This window comes from Artemia franciscana, chromosome 14, assembly GCF_032884065.1.
Source record: "Artemia franciscana chromosome 14, ASM3288406v1, whole genome shotgun sequence".
Taxonomy (NCBI): Eukaryota; Metazoa; Arthropoda; class Branchiopoda; order Anostraca; family Artemiidae; genus Artemia; species Artemia franciscana.
Window position 1 is genome coordinate 31,533,702 of NC_088876.1, and position 20,554 is coordinate 31,554,255.

The 20,554-nt window shown below is 36.9% G+C and overlaps 1 protein-coding gene across 2 annotated transcripts in view; it reads left to right on the forward strand.

The window, feature by feature from the left end:
• The window catches only part of LOC136035581 (importin-9-like), a 123,034-nt gene that overhangs the window by 64,366 nt on the left and 38,114 nt on the right, over positions 1–20,554 (forward strand). For both annotated transcript variants that reach the window (XM_065717454.1, XM_065717455.1), the window contains exons 10-13: positions 452–685; positions 13,675–13,882; positions 16,335–16,481; positions 17,549–17,700. In XM_065717454.1, coding sequence (XP_065573526.1) covers positions 452–685; positions 13,675–13,882; positions 16,335–16,481; positions 17,549–17,700 — 741 coding nt within the window. The remainder of the gene's footprint in view (positions 1–451; positions 686–13,674; positions 13,883–16,334; positions 16,482–17,548; positions 17,701–20,554) is intronic.

Here is a 20,554-nt window from a genome sequence, read left to right on the forward strand (position 1 = left end):
TCAAAGACTTTAGACGAGAGGTCCAACGGATGGTTTTGCCCCCCTCTCCCCTATTTGGTAAATTATGTCTGAAAATGAATGAAATATTAGGTCCATTATTCCCCCTTGCTATGGCGTACTTTCAACGCCATGGCTAAGACTATATCTATTTTTTATCTCCATTTTTTTTGGTCAAAATTCCATTTCACCCCCCCCCCCCCCCCCCCGAAAATCCTGCCATTTCCTTTTAAATTTCAAAAGTAAAAGTGTAAAATTGGCATCACCTGGTGTTTTTTTTTTGTTTTTTTGTTTTTTAGCTCAGTTTATTTTCTTTTATTACTTATTAGTTGAAAACACCATTTGATGTTGGTCCAGTGAATGAGGAACTTGGTTTTATTTCAACCTAAGCAACAAAAAGTGGTAAAATCTTTTACCACTCTTCTGTACTTGTTTAATTACATTCCCTTCACAGGTAAAAAATGCAATTGCTTATGCCCTTGCAAATGTTGTCAAATGGGACTGGCCTCATGATTGTCCTGACTTGTTGGATATCCTACTAAAGTACATTAGGACAGAAAACCCAGATTTGGTGGATGGATCAATGCGTGTCCTATTAGAGTTAGCTGGTGTAATTTCGGATATGCAGATTCCTATCCTTGGTCCAATTATCCTCCAAGAAGTTTACAAAGTTTTCACTGATGTTCAGGTGATTTTTTCTCCAATACTTATGATTTGTTTCATATAGAGATAAAACATATTCCATATCTTTATATTTTATATACTTTTAAGTAATATACACAGGCAAATAGGTATTCATTTAGGGTACTTGATTCCGTCATTTCTGATGTCAATGGAATTTGTTGCCCAATACTGTTTACTAACAAATTATTGCAATGTATTCGAAACTTGATTTTTTTGTTTGGTTGGGGGATGGACAACCTTCTTTTCGTTTGGCCCAAAATAGATGGCCCAAAAACATAATCTTTTGTTTTTTCGTAATTTTGGCCTTGCTGTCCTAGCATTCCATTCATGGTAACCCTAGAAATTCAGGAACATTTTACGAACAGCTTAATGTTTGATGGAATGCTTAAATCATAATTTGACAATTCTTAGACCAGTGCCTTATATACTCCTCCCCCAACTATTTCTCTTACTCGAGTAGCAAAAATGCAGGTAAAAGAACTATTTCTCATAAACAAAAAAAAATATTTTGTCAAATCGTAAATTGGAAATAAAAATGCAGGTAATTGCCCTTGTAACGGACTTTAGACAAAGATCACGGGAGATTAACTCATTTTCACTACTTTGGTGTTGCCTACTCAAAACAAGGATATTTTAGTAGCACCTCCCCCCCGGAAATATCCTGGATATACTCTCGATTTTAGAAATGTCCAACATAACTTCTTCAACCTTTCGAAATGCCCAGGTTTAAGAACCGTACTTGACCAATGCTATTATCATGTCTTCTAATACACTAATCTTATCTAAGAGAGATTATCTTCCCATTTGTCCAAACTTTTTTCAAATATAAAAAATACCCTGTGGCTTGGCAATTTTACTTTTTACATCTTCACTGCATCCTCATCTATGCTAATAACACTACCCTCAAAAGTTGCGCTGTCCAATTGATCCTTTTGCCTGTTACCAAATATCCCCTGTTGGCCCTCATTTGTTCCTAGTTTATGCGACTTATTCTTCTTAACATCAATTTTAAGACCTGTCTTTGTACCTTGTAAAGCTGAACCATTTGGTTAATATTTTTATCTATGATGCCCTAATCGTTAGCACAATCGAAGTCTTGGAGAGCATGCCTTTTCATTCGACACCATGTTTTCCCATCGCCTTTTTCGATTTTTTCTGGACCAAGCCAATTAAAATAATTCATATAAATGGGAATAGGAGATGGGAAACAGCCCTGCTAAATTAATTTGTATTAGCCTGCTTGTAAGATGAGCTGCGTATGCTTTCTATATTTCTAACGGACTATGTTTCCATAGGTATACCTAAATTTTTTTATTTCTAACAAATCAATAGTCTCTTCTACGTCATTTATTGTGATAGTACCTTTGTGTGGTAAGCTAAATTTATCTTTAGGACTTAATCTGAAGAACCTTTTTAGCAGTGTTTTTTGCTTCTTATTGGAGGGTAAGCGTGCTAAAATAGTAACATGGTGAGATGAAAATTGATTTTTTTTTTCAGAAGCATACTAGCTCCCCTTCCCGCTCCTTCTCTTGCTTTCTTGAAATGAAATACCTGAATTATTCGATCAATAAGGAAATTAAGTGTTTTTTTTTTTAATTGCTATCAGAGAGATTAAAACCGGATACATAAAATTTCCCTTTCTTGCACCATCTGTCAAATTCTTAGTCTAACTTACATTTCGTTTTCTAATATTTGTCCATCTATAGGAGGTTTTGATACAAAGCTAACCGTGTGTAAATTGACTTTTAATCACACTACTAGTGCCACGACATCTAACAACTTGCTGCTGCACCTAAACCAGTACGACTGCTTACGCCCCTCCTTAACCCTAGTCTGTTAAAAGCGTCCCTGTTTATCACCTCCCAAGTAGTTCCAGCTTCCTTTAGTAGACTCTTATGCCCTCCTCCCACCCAATTCAGGGACGTCTTTCACTCGGTATCAGACTGGTGCTCAAAAAGCGGAATATTTGTCAGCCTGACATCTTTCTTCTATAAAATGTGGTCTATCCGTCTTAACCTTTTTCTTGAAATTTTTCGTCAAATTTTTATAAGGAATTCTTCATACCACAGTTATGAGACTAGAAATATGGATGATTTGGTATATGAGTGTCGCAGCTCTCAGAGGGGAAGTTTTGGTCCCAAGTTTGCTGGACCAGTAGTGTGGAATCTTTACCAATGAGTATAAGGTTATCTGAAAATGTTAGCCAGTTTAAGAGTAGACTGAAGAATCACGTTCTGAGTAGAAAATAAATAAATAATTTAAATTGGATGGCTTATTGATTTGTTTTTTTAAGTGTTGTTGTTTTTTTTTCTCTTCTTATTCTTTGTTTTCCTGTTGTTTTCTTTTTCCCACTTTTTTGTTTCATTTTGTTTCTTTCTTTTTTTTTTTTCTTTTTTTTTTGTTAATGTTGTTGGTATTGGTGCTCATTAATGTTTATCAGCCACTACTAACAAGTCTCTGACTTTCTAAAGTGGCTGATGTATTTTTTTTTGTATATTGATGATAGGTATAATAAAAGTGTCTCTCCCTCTCTCTTGAACGATATCTTTCATTCAGCTTATCATATGCAGCGCAATAGCGCTGCTTAAGTAAAGTATGATGTTGGCACAATGTATTATTTATTTTTTGTTCGTTTTTTTGTGTCTATTTTTTTTTTTTAGACCAGGGCACTTTGTATCGAAGGTACGGTCTTAGAAACTTCAAAAAGGGCTTATTCGATTGGAAATTGAAGCTGCTAGTTTCATTTTTAATAGACAAAAGTGATTGGAGGGCAACTAACCCCACACCCACCATTTCCCCAGTAGGATTCAGCCAAATTTTGAGCATTCAGCCATTTTGTTCAGCGTAGTTGAAAGGTCCTGAAATTATGTATTTGAGGATGACACCCTCCCCCCTACAGCCCTCAGGGCAAGGGTTGTAAGTTATGCCTTAGAGGCATATAAGGTTTTTTGTAGAAAGTGTTGTCATAGAAAATTCAAATAGGGTTTATTCGATTGGAAATTCAGAGGACTAGTGCCTCTCGTGAATCTATCCTTGATGCAAAGAAAGTATTATGGACATTTTATGAAAATTTGGGATACAATGATAGAATGAGAACAGCTAATAAGGACTCTGAAAATGTGCTAGATTTAGTGAAGGCTGTCTGTCGATGCTCCAAAGACAAGAAAGTTTTGCCTAGATTCGTCATATATGAGCCCGATGAAGTACCCGAGAGTGCCGATGCAGTTGGTGCTTGTATTACAACTAAATTGAACCAGATGTGTAGAAAGTTAGACAGCGTCACGGAACATCTGAAACAGGCTCCAATGTTGTGGCCCACTGGCGTTACTACAAAACAGCATTCCACCCCTTTACCATACTCGGTCGTAGTGAAAAACCCTCCGACGTCTCTTGAATCTTCCAACGCCCGTAAGGACTTTATTCTGACTACATGTGGAGAGCTAAGTGACGATATAGTAGAGCTCAAGAAAAATAAGGACGAGTGGAAAGTAATAGTCAAATCAAAGGATTCCGCTGAAAAGCTTGTATTACAACTAAATTGAACCAGATGTGTAGAAAGTTAGACAGCGTCACGGAACATCTGAAACAGGCTCCAATGTTGTGGCCCACTGGCGTTACTACAAAACAGCATTCCACCCCTTTACCATACTCGGTCGTAGTGAAAAACCCTCCGAAGTCTCTTGAATCTTCCAACGCCCGTAAGGACTTTATTCTGACTACATGTGGAAAGCTAAGTGACGATATAGTAGAGCTCAAGAAAAATAAGGACGAGTGGAAAGTAATAGTCAAATCAAAGGATTCCGCTGAAAAGATTGCTAATGCTATGAAGGTAGGAAATAGTCAACTTGAAACAAGCGTTAAATCAAAGAGGTTTTTAGGAGTTCTGCGATTTGTCCCAAATGATTTTAAAGCAGAAGATGTGGCTAAGTTGATCCCATCCTGCGAAAAAGCTGAGCAGATCGGTCAGTCCCTCACTTTTAGACTTTTTTTCCCGTCAAATAAAGCCTTGGAGGCTAATATGAAGGGACCTCTCAAGATCGGTTTTGAATGCTTTCGTATTGATGTTTTTCAAACATTACCACGCCGTTGTTTCAAGTGCCACCATGTAGGACATCTGGCGGCCGATGGTCATAATGCCGAGGTCTGTTCCCAGTGCGCAGGCTCCGGCCATAAAAGTATCAAAGAGCAGCCATGCATGCAGAAGAAAAGATGTGTTGTGTGCAAGGCTTCGGGTCACTCGTGTTATTCAGTGTCCTGCCCCGAAAATCGGAAATTGACTGCTGAACAGTACAAATCTAACAGCTTTCAATGAATTTTGATGGTTTTCTTTCTGTTATGTCATGGAATATTAACGGTGGCATTCTTGATTAACTACCAGTCCTGGAAAAGTTATGCGAATCCTTTAGTTTCATCTGTATTCAGGAACACTTTTTGACGGATTTGAATTCTCAGCTTTTATGCCCTTCCTCTAATGTAACAGTACATCTCTCCCCTGCAAGAAGAGTTGAAGCTAAAGGAAGGCCAAGCGGTGGTTTTAGCCGTCCTGACAACTTGTCAATCAGAATTGCTTGAGATGTGTGATTGCTATCTTGCTGTGACGGTTGATAACTTGGTAATAGTCAATCTTTATCCTCCAACCAATAACAGGGACGAAGCTTCTGAAAGAAAATTTGCTATTGCTTGTAGAAAGGTGGCCAAACTGTTAAAAAAGATCGAAAAGATGAAGAGAAAGTGTATACTTATTGGAGACTTTAACTGTGATCTACTTGAGAATTCAAGTGCTAGAGCTGAAACGTCTCTATCTATTCTACCAACCGGTTACTCGATTGTACCGAAAGACCGAAATTATTCGTTTATTTCAACTTCTGAAAACACTTCTAATCTTGACCATATAGTCTTTCTCCATCCTCCCAATCCAGATCTTATTGTGAAAGTCGGTTTGGAAGGCGAATATAGTGACCATATCCCTTTGTTCCTGTCGATCCCCGTCCGAGATACTCCCTCTTCTGAATTTGCCGAAAGAAATCTAAATTTTTACGTGTTAAATCTTGGGACAAGATTGATTAGGGTATCTTCCAAGGGGAGTGTGACTTCATGCTAGATAAAATCCGAGTTTCGTTTCAACTGCTCCAACGGCAACCTGGGATGGACAAGTCTGACATTCGTATTGAACTGATTTTTATTGTGCGCAGATTACCCACGCTCTAAAAAATGCCAAAAAATTTGCTGTCCCCGTGAGAACGTGTAGATCTGGAACCGAAAAATTTTGATGGTCCAGTAACGAGAGCTTAAAATCCGCTTTTCAGTCCTCTAAATTTTGGTTACGTCTGTGGAATGATTGTGATAGACCTAGAAACGGAGTTGTAAATACTTTACGGTTACTTACTAAGCGCCACTTTCAGAAGGAACTCAAAGCTCACCGGGTTGACCAAAGTGTTGCAATTGCGGAATCGATCGCGAATGACCCTAATAAGTTATGGAAAATGCGTTTGGCAAATAATAAAACTCGGGAAAGCAAAATTACAATTAGTGAGTACCAATGGCATTCATATTTCAAAAGTCAGTTCACCGAACCTGACGTTAACATTCTCAAGAAATTTGAAACGGATTTAAATAATCGCTTACGTACTCCTGGACCGGGTACCTTTGTAGTAAGCTCAAGTGAATTACGTGATGTTATACGAAAGCTTAACAAAAGACAGTCTATGGGTTATGATGGCATATGTGCCCTTCATTTACAAAATGGGTCTGATAAGCTTATGTGTCATCTTTCTTTGTTGTACCAAATGATTTTTTGCTGCGGTATAGTTCCAGATTCTTTTTGTGTTGGTCTTATTTCACCGATTCTAAAAAAAGGAAGGATCCGTTTGAATGCTCATCGTATCGACCTATAACTGTTTCAAGCGTTTTTGCGAAAGTGTTTGAATTACTTATAATTAATAACCTACGTTCTATCTGTTACATGCCACCTCACCAGTTTGGCTTCCAGCCTAAGCTTGGTTGCTTCCATGCTCTAAAATGTCTGTGCAATTTGTTGATCGATGCAGATAAATCCGGTGGTACTCTAGCGCTTGGAACATACGATGTTAGTAAAGCATTTGATTCGTTGTTGCATCCCCAAGCAATGAATTAGCTTTTGAACCGTGGTGTATCGCTAGACTTACCTAGACCTCTTTTGTACATGTACCGCCATATGAAAGCAAAAATACGTATACCTGGAAGCAATTTGCTGACTGATGATATACGAATTCATTTTGGGGTTAAGCAGGGTGCGGTTACTCCTCCCACGGTTTATAAAAATGCAACGCTTCCAGCTCAGTGCCAACTTTCTTCGTGATGTATATATAAAGGTACTGATTGGTCGATATTATGTTATGCAGACGACGTTTTTAATATTAGTAGGCCTATCAGTGGGATAGAAAAATGTTTTTTGGATATATGTAAAAACTACAGTGATATTGGACTTTCCCTAAATGCTGAAAAATGTGATGTTTTGATTTTTAATGAAATAAATACGACTAGATCAGATAATATATCTATAGATCTGAATGGTACAGAAGTAAAGCCTTGTGTTAAGTTGAAATATCTTGGCCTTCCTATTGGAAAAAATGTGAAGAAAACTAGGCTATTGATGCTAGAAAGTATGGAAACGAAAATCCGTCGTGCATATGGTACCATTGATATTTCTCAGTTTCATTTGAATAGTGCCCATCTTGCGAGAATTTACAATAGTGTCGTCCTGCCACATGTTCTGTATTTAGTACCGTTTTACCCTATATTTAGTGAATCTGACCATCTTAGGATGAAACGTGTTTTCTTCAAATTTGCTGAGTTTCTGTTGCGAGTTCCTCCGTGGACAAGCAACTCCTATTTGATGAAAAAATATAGCTTGTCTGACCCGTGTGTTAAGTCAGCTGAGCTGAATGTACACATGTGCAATAAGCAAACCGGCCATGAATGGCAAAATGTTGTTTTTTGACGTGGAATATTTTTGTTTGTATTTAGAATGTAATTACGATAAGTTGTTTCTTTCTTCTGTTTTTTTTTCCTTTTTTCTTCAATGTAATCCATCTCTTCATTATTTTGTATGATGAGTTATAAATAAATACATACATACATACATTTTTATATAGCCATCTTCTTCAACATAGTTGAAAGGTCTGAAAATTATGTCTTTGAGGATAACAATCCCCTCCCCCCCATCCAAAGCCTTCATGACAAGGGTTGTAAGTTATACCCTTGGGGCACACAAGGTTTTATAGAAAATGTTGTTGTCCAAACTTCCAAAGGGGCTCATTTGATTGAAAATTGGGAAGATTAGTGCACTTTTATTTGTCGAAAGTGATCGGAGGACAAATGACGCCCTCCACCCCCATCCTTTCCCCAAACACTTTCAATCAAAATTTGAGATAGTCATTCTGTCCAAGGAATCTGAAATGCCTGGAAATTATGTCTTTGAGGATAATACCCCCGACCAACAGCTCTGAGGGGAAGGTTTGTAAGTTGTTCTGCAGGGCATATAAGTTTTTTACAGAAAGGGTGGTTGTATATACTTCTGAGGTTACTCGTTGAATTGATAATCTGAATTCATAGTGCCCTTTTTAAGAGTCAAAGTGATCAGGAGGCAGTTACCCCCCCCCCCAACATGTCGTTTTTTCCCGAAATGCATTGAATAAAAAGTTTTGAGACAGTTATTTTACTCAAAATATTCCAAAGATCATATAACAACTCTTTTGGGGCTGAAACAAATCACCTGAGCCTAGGGCCGAAGGTTTTTAGTTATGCCGCGGGGTATTTAAAGTTATTATGGAAGGGATGGTTGTTTAACTTTGGGAGAAGCTTATTTGCTTAAAAATTGGAAGTTCTATTTAAGTGTCAAAAGTGACGAAGGGCATGGAGTTTATATGGAATGATTGGTCGTATTAAATTCAGATGGGTCTCATTTAATTTTAAACTGGAAGTTATAGTGCCCTTTTTAAGAGTCAAAGTGAGTTGAGAGACCTCCTATCCCAGTCCTATCATTTCCCATGACAAACTTCCTAACAAAGTTTTGAGGCAAAAGTTTTTTTCAACATCGTTGAAAGGTTCAGTAATTATGCGTAGCAATATTTGTAGTAGCATTAGAAACATTATGTAAATAGTACCTTTTGTCAACATCCTCTTCTACACACAATAAAATTTTAACTTATTACCATCAACCGGTCCTGAAGCATTGCTGATACATCCTCCTGACAATCTGTGTGGGCTTAGTATGTTTCGATTCATTTAAATAAAGTTACAATATTGCCCAAAAATTTCGCCTTAATAACCTTCGGTTTATTAGTAGTAGTAGTAGCACCAGTATTTATATTAGCTGCAGTAGGAGTACGGTTAATAGTAGTAGTCTTAGCTTTAATAGCAGTAGTAGTAGTAGTAATAAAATAGTAACAGTTGTAGGAATAGAAGTAATAGTAGTATAATTCAAATTGTGTCTTTTGGTTTGTTCAACACTGCTCACAGCAACTGTAAAGTTTTAATTTCCCACACGAAAGTTTTCCTAAGATATTGCTGATATGCCCTTTTGACAACCTGCATATGGATGGCAGGTTGTCATCCGCAGAACAGAAATATTTCCTGAAAATTTCACCTTTACATCTTCATAGGTTGTGGATTTGAACTAGCCAGAAGACACTGTGTATGTGCATTTAGTGCTACTTTTACTCTTAGGCCTACTGTAACTAATGACACTAATGGCATTAAGTTGAAACTTCTAGGGAACGTTTAGGGGGAGTTACAACTAAAAAACAAACAACTATATGCATGCAGGTATTAAAAGGGCATATGAGCAATATAGGGAATATAGGCACATAGGCAGTGATGCTCTATCATAGCTAGTAATATTCTCGATATTTTAAAGGAGCCAATTTGATCGAAAATTAAAAGTTTTAGTACCCTCTGAAGAGTCAAAAGTGATTGGAGGGCAATCAGCCCTTCTCTCTAGCTCATAATTTTCCAGGCACTTCTTATCCAAATTTTAAAACAGCCATTTTGCTCAGCATAGTTGAGCGGTATAGTTACTATATCTCTAGGGCTATTAGGTTTGTCAACCCCTCAAATTTATGTAATTTGCCCATTATACTTAAAAACTATATGTTGCTTTAAAATTAAATCAAAACGCACCGTTTTGAATGCTGTTTGTTCTTTGTATTTGCTGGTTACCTATAAGACATCTCAACAATATACCAAGAACGACTGACGGTATTAAGCTCAAACTTTCGGGGCTTCTTCTTTTATTTCTGCTCTTTTAAAATTTTACTAAATCAAGAGATTTTAAGTGTATCCAGGCTGTGAAAGAGGGTAGATATAACTTTTTGGGGATGGTATTAAGTTTTATCTATCAGGTCAACTTAAGGATGTATTTGACTAAATTAAGCGCCACTTTTTGCGTCATGATTTTCTAAAGGGCTTAGGTTTTTTTAAATTGCTGAAAAAGCTTTTCCAGCATACAAATAGCAAGCCAAACTATAAATTCTTAGAAAAACGGAAAAATTCAAACCGTCATTTTCATTTTCTCTAAAAAGACTAAAAAGACTTTGTGCAAAAATGCACAAAAATAAAATCTATACCAAGCATACAACTACCGCAAATCAGCATCAATAAATAAATGAAACCCCAAACCAACAGAAATTATAATAAATAACTCAAACACAAAACGAGCAGAAATTAACATGAGTAGGGTTCAAAACCCTTTTGCTTTCTAAAAGCCATAATATAATTTTCACTTTACTGAAAAAATTCAAATGAATGTGAATTGCTAGTTTATTATACATATCCTGATTTTTATTCCTTAAAATCGTAATTAATTTTTGATTTCCTAAAGTTATAAAATTGAAAATTTTTTAAAGATTATTTTTTCACTAAAGTGCAAATTATATACTTTTTTTAGAAATCTTCAGCGCTATAAGAAAAATTGAGAAGGAATCATTTGTACGTTTTCTGAACAAAAATGTGAACGGAACAAACCGGATTAAAAACAAAAACAAAAAAAACAATGCGGAAATAAAAAAAAATAATAAAACCGAAATTGGAAGAATAAGAAAACCTAAAAGGTAAATAACGAAGAGAACCATCAAAAATAACAAACAGATAAAATTGGCTGGATTAAAAAGCCAAATATGCTAATTTCAAAATTGATTCATACGTCAATAACAACGATTAGCAAAAAAAAAAAAAAAAAAAAAAAAAAAAAAAAAAACAATGCTGCTCTCACAGTACTGGATCAGTATCTATTTTAGGAATGATTGAACTTCTCGTCTAAGAAGGCCAAAATAAGCGTCATTTGTTTTAAAATTACACTTATCTCTGTTTAGAGCCGAGCATCAATTCAAATAAAATGTTATGATGCGAGTTGTTATAAATGTGCTTAGCAAGGGCTGCATCAGACATTTTTAGATGTTTTCCTTTTTTACTTCAAAAAATGTGAATGTGTTTCCTTCTGACTTTCTCTTATACCGCTGAAAAAGAAAGGCTGTTGTCTTTCCAAATACCTGCTTTATTTCTTCCTGTATTTTGGTTGATCAAGCAAAACCCCTTTTGTATTTTTCTTTTCTTTGGTTTTTATGGCACTTGGTATTAACCAAGTGACATATAGCGATCGCAAATTCTGTCGGTCTGTCTGTCCTGGTTTTGGTACTTTAGGCACTTCCAGGTAAGCTAGGACGATGAAATTTGGCAGGCATATCAGGGACCGGACCAGATTAAATTAGAAACAGTCGTTTTCCCGATTTGACCATGTGGGGAGGGGGGAGTGGGGGCCGATTAATTCGGAAAAACAAAACAAAAATGAAGTATTTTTAACTTACGAACGGGTGATGGGATCTTAATGAAATTTGGGTAATGTGTCTCAGAGCTCTTATTTTAAATTCAGACCAGATCCGGTGACATTGGGGGGAGTTGGAAGGGGAGAACCTAAAATCTTGGAAAACGCTTAGAGTGGAGGGATCGGGATGAAACTTGGTGGGAAAAATAAGAACAATTCCTAAATACGTGATTTATATAACCGGAACGGATCCGGTCTCTTCGGGGGAGTTGGGGGGAGGGGAGGGCTGAAAAATTAGAAAAATGAGGTATTTTTAACTTGCCAAGGAGTGATCGGATCTTAATGAAATTTATTTTTAATGAAATTAATGAAATGATATTTGGAAGCATATCGTGTCTCAGAGATTTTATTTTAAATCACGACCAGATCCGGTGACATTGGGGGAGTTGGTGGGGAGGAGCCTAAAATCTTGGAAAACGCTTAGAGTGGAGGGATCGGGATGAAACTTGGTGGGAAAAATAACAAGAAGTCCTAGATACGTGATTGAAATAACCGAAACGAATCTGCTCTGTTCGAAGGAGTGGGGGGAGGGGTTAATTCTGAAAAATTAGAAAAATTGAGGTTTTTGTAACTTACGAAAGAGTGATCGGATCTTAATGAAATTTGAAGTTTATAAGGATATCGTATCTCAGAGCTCTTATTTTAAATCCCGACTGGACCCGGTGACATTGAGCGGAATTGAGAGGGAGGGGGGAACCTAAAATCTTGGAAAACGCTTAGAGTGGAGGGATCAGGATGAAGCTTGGTGGGAAAAATAAGCACAAGTCCTAGATACGTGATTGACATAACCGGAACGGATCCACTCTCTTCGGGGGAGTTGGGGGGGGGGGGGCAGGGTTAATTCTGAAAAATTCGAAAATGAGGTATTTTTAACTTACGAAGGAGTGATCGGATCTTAATGAAATTTGATGTTTGGAAGGATATCGTGTCTTGGAGCTCTTATTTTAAATCCCGACTGTATCTGGTAACATTGGGGTGAGTTTGGGGGGGACTTAAAATCTTGGAAAACGCTTAGAGTGGAGGGATCGGAATGAAACTTGATGGGTAAAATAATTAAAAGTCCTAGATACGTGATTGACATAACCGGAATGGATCTGCTCTCTTTGGGAGAGTTGGGGGGGATAGATGGGGTTAAATCTGAAAAATTAGAAAAATGAGGTATTTTTAACTTACAAAGGAGTGATCAGATATTAATGAAGTTTTATAGTTGAAAGGATATCATGTCGCAGAGCTCTTATTTTAAATCCCGACCGGATTCCGTAAAGGGGAAGTTGGGGGGGGGGAACCTAAAATCTTGGAAAACGCTTAGAGTGGAGGGATCGGGATGAAACTTGGTAGGAAAAATAAGCACAAGACCTAGATACGGGAGTGACATAACCAGAATGGATCTGCTCTCTTTGGGGGAGGGTTAATTATAAAAAAAAATAGAAAAAATGGGGTATTTTTAACTTACGAAAGAGTGATCGTATCTTAATGAAATTTCATATTTAGAAGGATTTCGAAACTCAGATCTCTTATTTTAAAATCCCGATCGGATCCAGTGTCATTAGGGGGGGGGGGTCTTGGAAAACGCTTAGAGTGGAGGGATCGGAATGAAAGTTGATGGAAAGAATAAGCACAAGTCTAAGATAGGTGACTGACATAACCGGGCCGGATCCGCTCTCTTTAGTGGAGTTGGGGGGGGGGGGTAATTTGGAAAAATTTGAAAAAATGAGGTATTTGTAACTTACGAATGGGTGATCAGATCTTAGTGAAATTTGATATCTAGAAGGATCTTGTGCTTTCGAGCTCTTAGTTTAAATCCTGACCAGATCCAGTGACATTGATGGGAGTTGGAGGGGGAAATCGGAATTCTTTGAAAACGTGAAAAACGAGTTATCTTACGAATGGGTGATCGGATCTTAATGAATTTTGATCTTTAGAAGGACCCCGTGACTGAGAGCTCTTATTTAAAATCCCGACCGGCATTAAGCCTCCGATTTTCCTTTTAAAGCAATATATTGATTCTTAGAATTTTGCTAGGGCTCATACCATATAATTTCTTGGCTCTTGGCTCTTCCGACCTCGTCACAAGTGCCATATGAGCTCTTAGCTCTTGTTTATTCTTTAATGAATAATGCTTTGATTTAATTTAGAAATATCGTCTGAGAATTAGAGAAATGGCTCTAGATTTATTCCTAACCCTGTATGAAAGAATATGCGAAGTGGTTTTCACCAACAAATCATTAGTTATACCTTTACTTGAAAATATACTACTGCAATTTTCTCAAGCATTGGTAATGGCTTTGCAAGCCAACGATGGCCCTGCTCTGGACAACCATCTTCGTGCAAAGATTTTTCAAGGTAAAATAGGCTACTTCTTTTTTTCTTGTATAATTTTCTTCTCTTTGAGTTTCAACAATAATCTTTCTCGTTTCCTTGATTCATGCTTTTCATTATTCTACCTTCTCACTTCTTAGTTTTGTTCTAGCAACTATTTTTCTTTAAACTATGTTACCCGTTTCTAATTTCCTTGCCTGTTTCAAACCAGAATTGTTATTTTAAACATACTGTTACTTTTTAAACATATTAAGGAATACCTTCAACCAGGAATTCTGAATTTAAGGTGAGAGGGGAAGACTAAGTCATAAATTTAGAATATCATTGCTTATTCTGGATTTCCTGAAAATTGCTTAATTGGTTTGTCAAGAGCACTAGTAAAACTGTTTTTCAGTCTTCCCTCGTATAAATATACTATATTCTTCGCGTCACAACGATGAATAAATCAAAATCAGAATGGTATCTTTTATGAATGCAGGTCCTTTTAATGTTTCAGAAATGGATTCTGATGTCCTTGGACTGTGCTAAAGCACTACTTCTTTGAAACATTTTCCATAATATGCAAACAGTCTTCGTTAATGCAAGAACACTTGAGAAAACCGGTTAGCGAAACGAAACCGGTTTGAAAAAAGGTAAAAAATAGTGTTTATGGAGGGCAAGCAGCTTTATTTACAGGTATTTGAACTAAAACATAATATAACAATACTCATGCAATATGCTCCCATTGTAGTTGGTCAAGAATAATAGAATAAAAATGAAAAAAAAATCTTGCTATGGTTATTCTTGTGGCCGGCGTTCCCCCCACCATCTTCCCAGAAAATACCCCGTGGAAAATACTGCCTGCTGAAAATAACCCCCTCCCCTCAGAAAATACCCCTCCATTGAAAATACCCCTCCATTGAAAATATCTCCTCCAGAAATTACCTTCCGCGGAGGATATAGAAAATGCTGGAACCTAGTAGAAAAAAAAACAACAAAAGATGTAAAAAAAAAAGTCCATGAAAAAGACATCTAAGGGCAAGCGTTATACGTTATGCCTTGAGAGCATATAAGGTTTTTTTTAGAAAGCGTTGTCACATACAATTTGGAGGGGACTCATTGGATTGGTAATAAGAAATGTTCTAGTCCTCATTTTAAGAGTCAAAGTGATAAGAGTGTAGCTAGCCCCCTCCCCCAAAAAAATACATCCAATATATATTTTGAAACACTCCTCCTTTTAGTCAAAATAGTTTAATGATCATGTTACAAGGCCTTTTGGGTTGATATAAGCCACCAGAGGTTGGGGGTGGAGGCTATGAGCTATGCCCCTTTGGCATCTAAAGTTCTTATGGAAGGGATGATCGTATAAACTTTTTTTTGCTTTTAACACACCGTTTGTCATCGCTGACCAAGATTGAAATTGTGCACTGTATAGGAAATAGCCCTTCACATTCATATTCTAGAATTTGAAATCCTGCGAAAGGTGAACCTTAAATTGCATCAACACGCGATTTCCTTTGCAGCTCTTTACTTTAATTCGACTGTCGAATTCTACTGGATTATATAAGATCTGGATTATTTGTTCATTGTGGCCAAAGGCTACAAGCCAACTGAAGGGATAAGGTACTGCTCTGGCTAAAGTCTACCGATATGAAAAAGATTCAAGTACACTTGTGACCCCCCATGGCACTTCAATGTCAACCCTTTTTCTGCACCTTAAAGGCCAATATGCTGAGTTTCCCTACTTGGATTCATCTATCTTGAAGGGGCTGTTCTATGCAGGAACTTTTGTGGTTATTGGTATGACCAGGTGGGAGGAGCAGACTTGACCTTCATGATTTTTTCAAGAAGCGAAGAGGATGTGTGAAAGACCCACAAGTTCACCGCTTTTTGGAAAATCAGCCCTATCATAAAATGTAAAAGAGGGACCCATATGAGACTGGAGAGCACTGGATAAAAAAAATATACCTTATTTTTCTGTTGTGTTGATGTAATAATTGAAGAATGCCTACTCATAAGCCAAGTTTAAGTCCAATGCTATCATCTCAGTTGTGGTTGATTCGGATACCGAAATTTATCTGATTAACCTTGAAAAGACTTTAAAGTGGGAACGATGTCGCATAGCCGGCCATGAGTTTTCATGTTTGCAAAGCCGAGGCTCATTTACGTACTAAAAGAGACTTCCTGACTGAGCAGGTCTTTACGCTGGCAACTTTTCAAGCTTTTTATCAAAAAGAAAAAAAAACAGTATGGAAATTTATTTCACATTTATAGAACGTTCCGCATTGCATAAGTGAACACTGGCAAGGACATGAAATATTCTATCCGTGCTTGCAAAAAACACTAGCCTCCGTTGAATTATTAAATATAAGAAATGGTAATAATTATTTTGCAGTCAAATAAATAGGAACACCTTAGCATATAAACGTGTTGAATCATCAGAGGGTTCAATCCTCCTGTGCTAAGAAGTAACTTCATATATTTTCCTCTTTTTCAGTATGGACATCGATTGTTCTGGTTTCGCCTAAAGAAGTTTTGACATCGCTTGAAGAAATAATGCCTACTGTCATTTCTTTTTTAAAATCTATTTTGAATGCAACTGACGCTAAGCTCAGTGAGGAAGACGTAGGAGCATCTAATGACGGTAGCTACCTGTTTATTTCTTCTCTTGGCTTGCAGGAAAAAAGTTCTATGTGTTTCAGACAGTGTATTGAATAGTTAATAATCGCTGTGTATAAATGGATGAGAGATAACCTTAGCGATTGTTTTAGTTATAATATACCTTTCGCTCTATTTATGTTGTATTCAAAAATGCCGTTTCATTCTCGTCAATAGAACCACTAGTGTGCCAATTTGGGACCGAGAATTCATAAGGACAATTGAATCAGTCAATAAAGCAATTTTGTTAAACGGGAGTGCTGCTGTCAGGACTATGAAAAGAGGCAATTATAAAACATTCGCGTATCGGTATTGCCAAATAAAAGAATTTATGTTTAGCTTGAAAACCCTCTTGAATCAATACGTAACTTGAATATTTAGGTCTAGGAAAGACGCAATTATAAATATAAACTTGACGCAATACGTAATTTGAATATTCGATTTTTATTTATTTGTAAAAAAAAAGATCTTTCTTTTTTGACATATATTTGCTTTTGACAGCAGAAGAAAATTGCCCATCCTCTTCTTTCTTGGTAAAGAAATCTTAGATTCTGACAAACACTGAAAACAGAGGTGTAGACATCACACAAGCTGTCCTTAAAGAAAAACAATTGTTCAAATTTGTAGAATACCTTTCTTTGTCTGATATTGTCAAAAAAATATGCGAACAAAAATCTAGTCGTCCAACATTTGACATTGTTAAGAAAAGCACAGTGTTGGAGCGAACGAAGCTCAAGTAAAACTCATTGTCAGTCTAACCTGTATTGGTGCAAAAAAAAAAAAAAATCCACAGCTGTAACAGAAGTATCTTATAGATATTGTTTTTAACTTTGGGTTTTTCATAAGAAATTTAGTGAAGAAAATAGAAAATATGCAAAGTAACTTCCAAAGGTTATCTTTGAAAGGATGTATGTACTGCCTAATGTAGTAAACACAAATTTTAAATCAATCTCTGTCGTCCATTCTACAGGTGTTGTAAGATTAGGTGTGAACATGTACAATCTGGGATACGCTGCACAAGCAAACTTCTCTTTTTTTTTTCTTTTTTTTTAGACGGAGCTGGTCACCCAGGGATGCCACTTTTAGCTGTTCTTGATTTCTTGTATGCTCTTGTTGATACGCCACATTTGAGACATTTTGTCAGAGCTGCCATTGAAGATGTATTGTATTATTTACTAATTTGTATGCAGATACCAAATAGTCAGGTAAGTTTATTGCACTGAAAAAACAAGTTCAGTACTTGTTTCATAATGCTATGTAAGCGCTCGGAGAAGACAATCGAGATAAAGAAATTTTTGGGACTTGTTTCTGTAAGCATAGATGTAGGTTTATTAACCAGCTGTTTTTTGTTTCTTTTAGTGATGGCAAATAATTTGAGGCAACCTACAGTAGATAGTACCTAAAATATGAATAAAAAAGGGGAAAAACAAGACAAATAGAAGAAAAGACAACAGCCTCTCCTCCTGGACTTTCTGCATCTCTCTCCCAATAGACTTCGAAAAAAAAATATTTTTGTTTGAGAAGTTATTTTTTGGAAAATATCTTTTTTTTAGCATTTTCACAGAAAAAATTAAAAATACGACATATTTCCCTCCTCCCCTCTTTGAATTTTAAAAATACATTTTGCCCTTCCTTCAAATTTGGTAAATAAAGCCACTGAATCTAATTGTTTCCTTATGTATAACCGGGACCATTGTCCCCTTTCCTTTGTTAATAATGATTTAAGTTCCGATCTGTCTGCCTTCTTAAGGTCAAATAACCAGTTAAATGCTGTTTTCTAAAAAGAAGGTACTACAATGTAAGTCTAGGTCGTTTTCTAAGATATACCCCGACCCCTTTTTCCTAAACTTATCTTATTACCAATATAGGGCTGTTATTTGAAGGAAATATATTGTCTCCGAGAATGTTTATATATATATATATATATATATATATATATATATATATATATATATACACTGACTTTCCATGACGAAAGTAAAACAGTTCAAAATAGGGATGAAACCTTTTTATTGACAGTGAACAGATATAAAATTATTTAACTGGATATTTCGAACACATATACAGTGTTTTACTTCTGCAGTAAAACTGTTTTACTGCTGATGATGAACACTGTATATGTGTTCGAAATATCCAATTAAATAATTTATATCTTTTTACTGTCAATAAAAAGGTTTCATCCCTATTTCGAACTGTTTTACTTTTACATATATATATATATATATATATATATATATATATATATATATATATATATATATATATATATATATATATATATATATATATATATATATATATATATATATATATATATATATATAAATAAGTGATCTATGTATGTGTCTGTCGAATGACGTCATGTTTGTGTGTCGACTGACGTCATGTTTGTCGACTGACGTCATTATAAGGATTGAGCTGTATGCGTCATGAAGTTGTTTGTCGACTGACGTCATGTTTGTCTACTGATGAAATTACACACCGGGACACCGGGACACAAATGACGACCGGGACACAGGGAATATAAATGACGACCGGGAACCTCAAAGAGAAATTACAGACTGGGACACCCGGACACAAATCACGACCGGGACACAGGGAATATAAATGACGACCGGGACATAGGGACACAACTACAACGGGGACGCCGGGGGCACAGGCGGGATATATAAATGACTACCGGGACATAGGGATTGTTCGAATAGAAATTACAGACCGGGGCACAAATGACGACCGGGACACCGGGACACAGGGAATATAAATGACGACCGGGACACTCAAAGAGAAATTACAAACTGGGATACCGGGACGCAAATGATGCATTTTCAAGAGTCAGTAAACCAGACAATCTATTTATATGCACAGACAATGGGACAGCGAAGAATGTTGTATATTCGCATGTTTTACGTCGTTAAAAACATATATATATGATTGAGCTGTATGCGTCATGAAGTTGTTTGTCGACTGCCTTCATGTTTGTCAACTGATGAAATTACATACCGGGACACCGGGACACAAATGACGACCGGGACACAGGGAATATAAATGACGACCGGGAACCTCAAAGAGAAATTACAGACTGGAACACCCGGACACAAATCACGACCGGGACACAGGGAATATAAATGACGACCGGGACAAAGGGACACAACTACAACGGGGACGCCGGGGGCACAGGCGGGATATATAAATGACGACCGGGACACAGCGATTGTTCGAATAGAAATTACAGACCGGGGCACAAATGACGACCGGGACACAGGGAATATAAATGACGACCGGGACACTCAAAGAGAAATTACAAACTGGGATACCGGGACCCAAATGATGCATGTTCAAGAGTCAGTAAACCTGACAGTCTATTTACATGCAAAGACAATGGGACAGCGAAGAATGTTGTATATTCGCATGTTTTACGTAGTTAAAAACATATATATATATATATATATATATATTTATATATATATATATATATATATATATATATATATATATATATATATATATATATATATATATATATATATATATATATATATTATCTATTCACAGGTGGGACACAGGGACACAACTACAATGGCGCTTAACTAATATGGCGCGTAACGACTTACGCGCGCGGGGGGCTTGGGGGGCCACCCCTACAGCTAGTATATATATAAAAATAAGTTGTCTGTGTGTGTGTATGTCGAGTGACGTCATGTTCGTCGACTGACGTCATTATAAGGATTGAGCTGTATGCGTCATGAAGTTGTTTATCGACTGACGTCATGTTTGTCAACTGATGAAATTACATACCGGGACACCGGTACACAAATGACGACCGGGACACAGGGAATATAAATGACGACCGGGAACCTCAAAGAGAAATTATAGACTGGGACACCCGGACACAAATCACGACCGGGACAAAGGGAATATAAATGACGACCGGGACACAGGAACGCAACTACAACGGGGACGCCGGGGGCTCAGGCGGGATATATAAATGACGACCGGGACACAGGGATTGTTCGAATAGAAATTACAGACCGGGACTCCGGGACACAAATGACGCCCGGG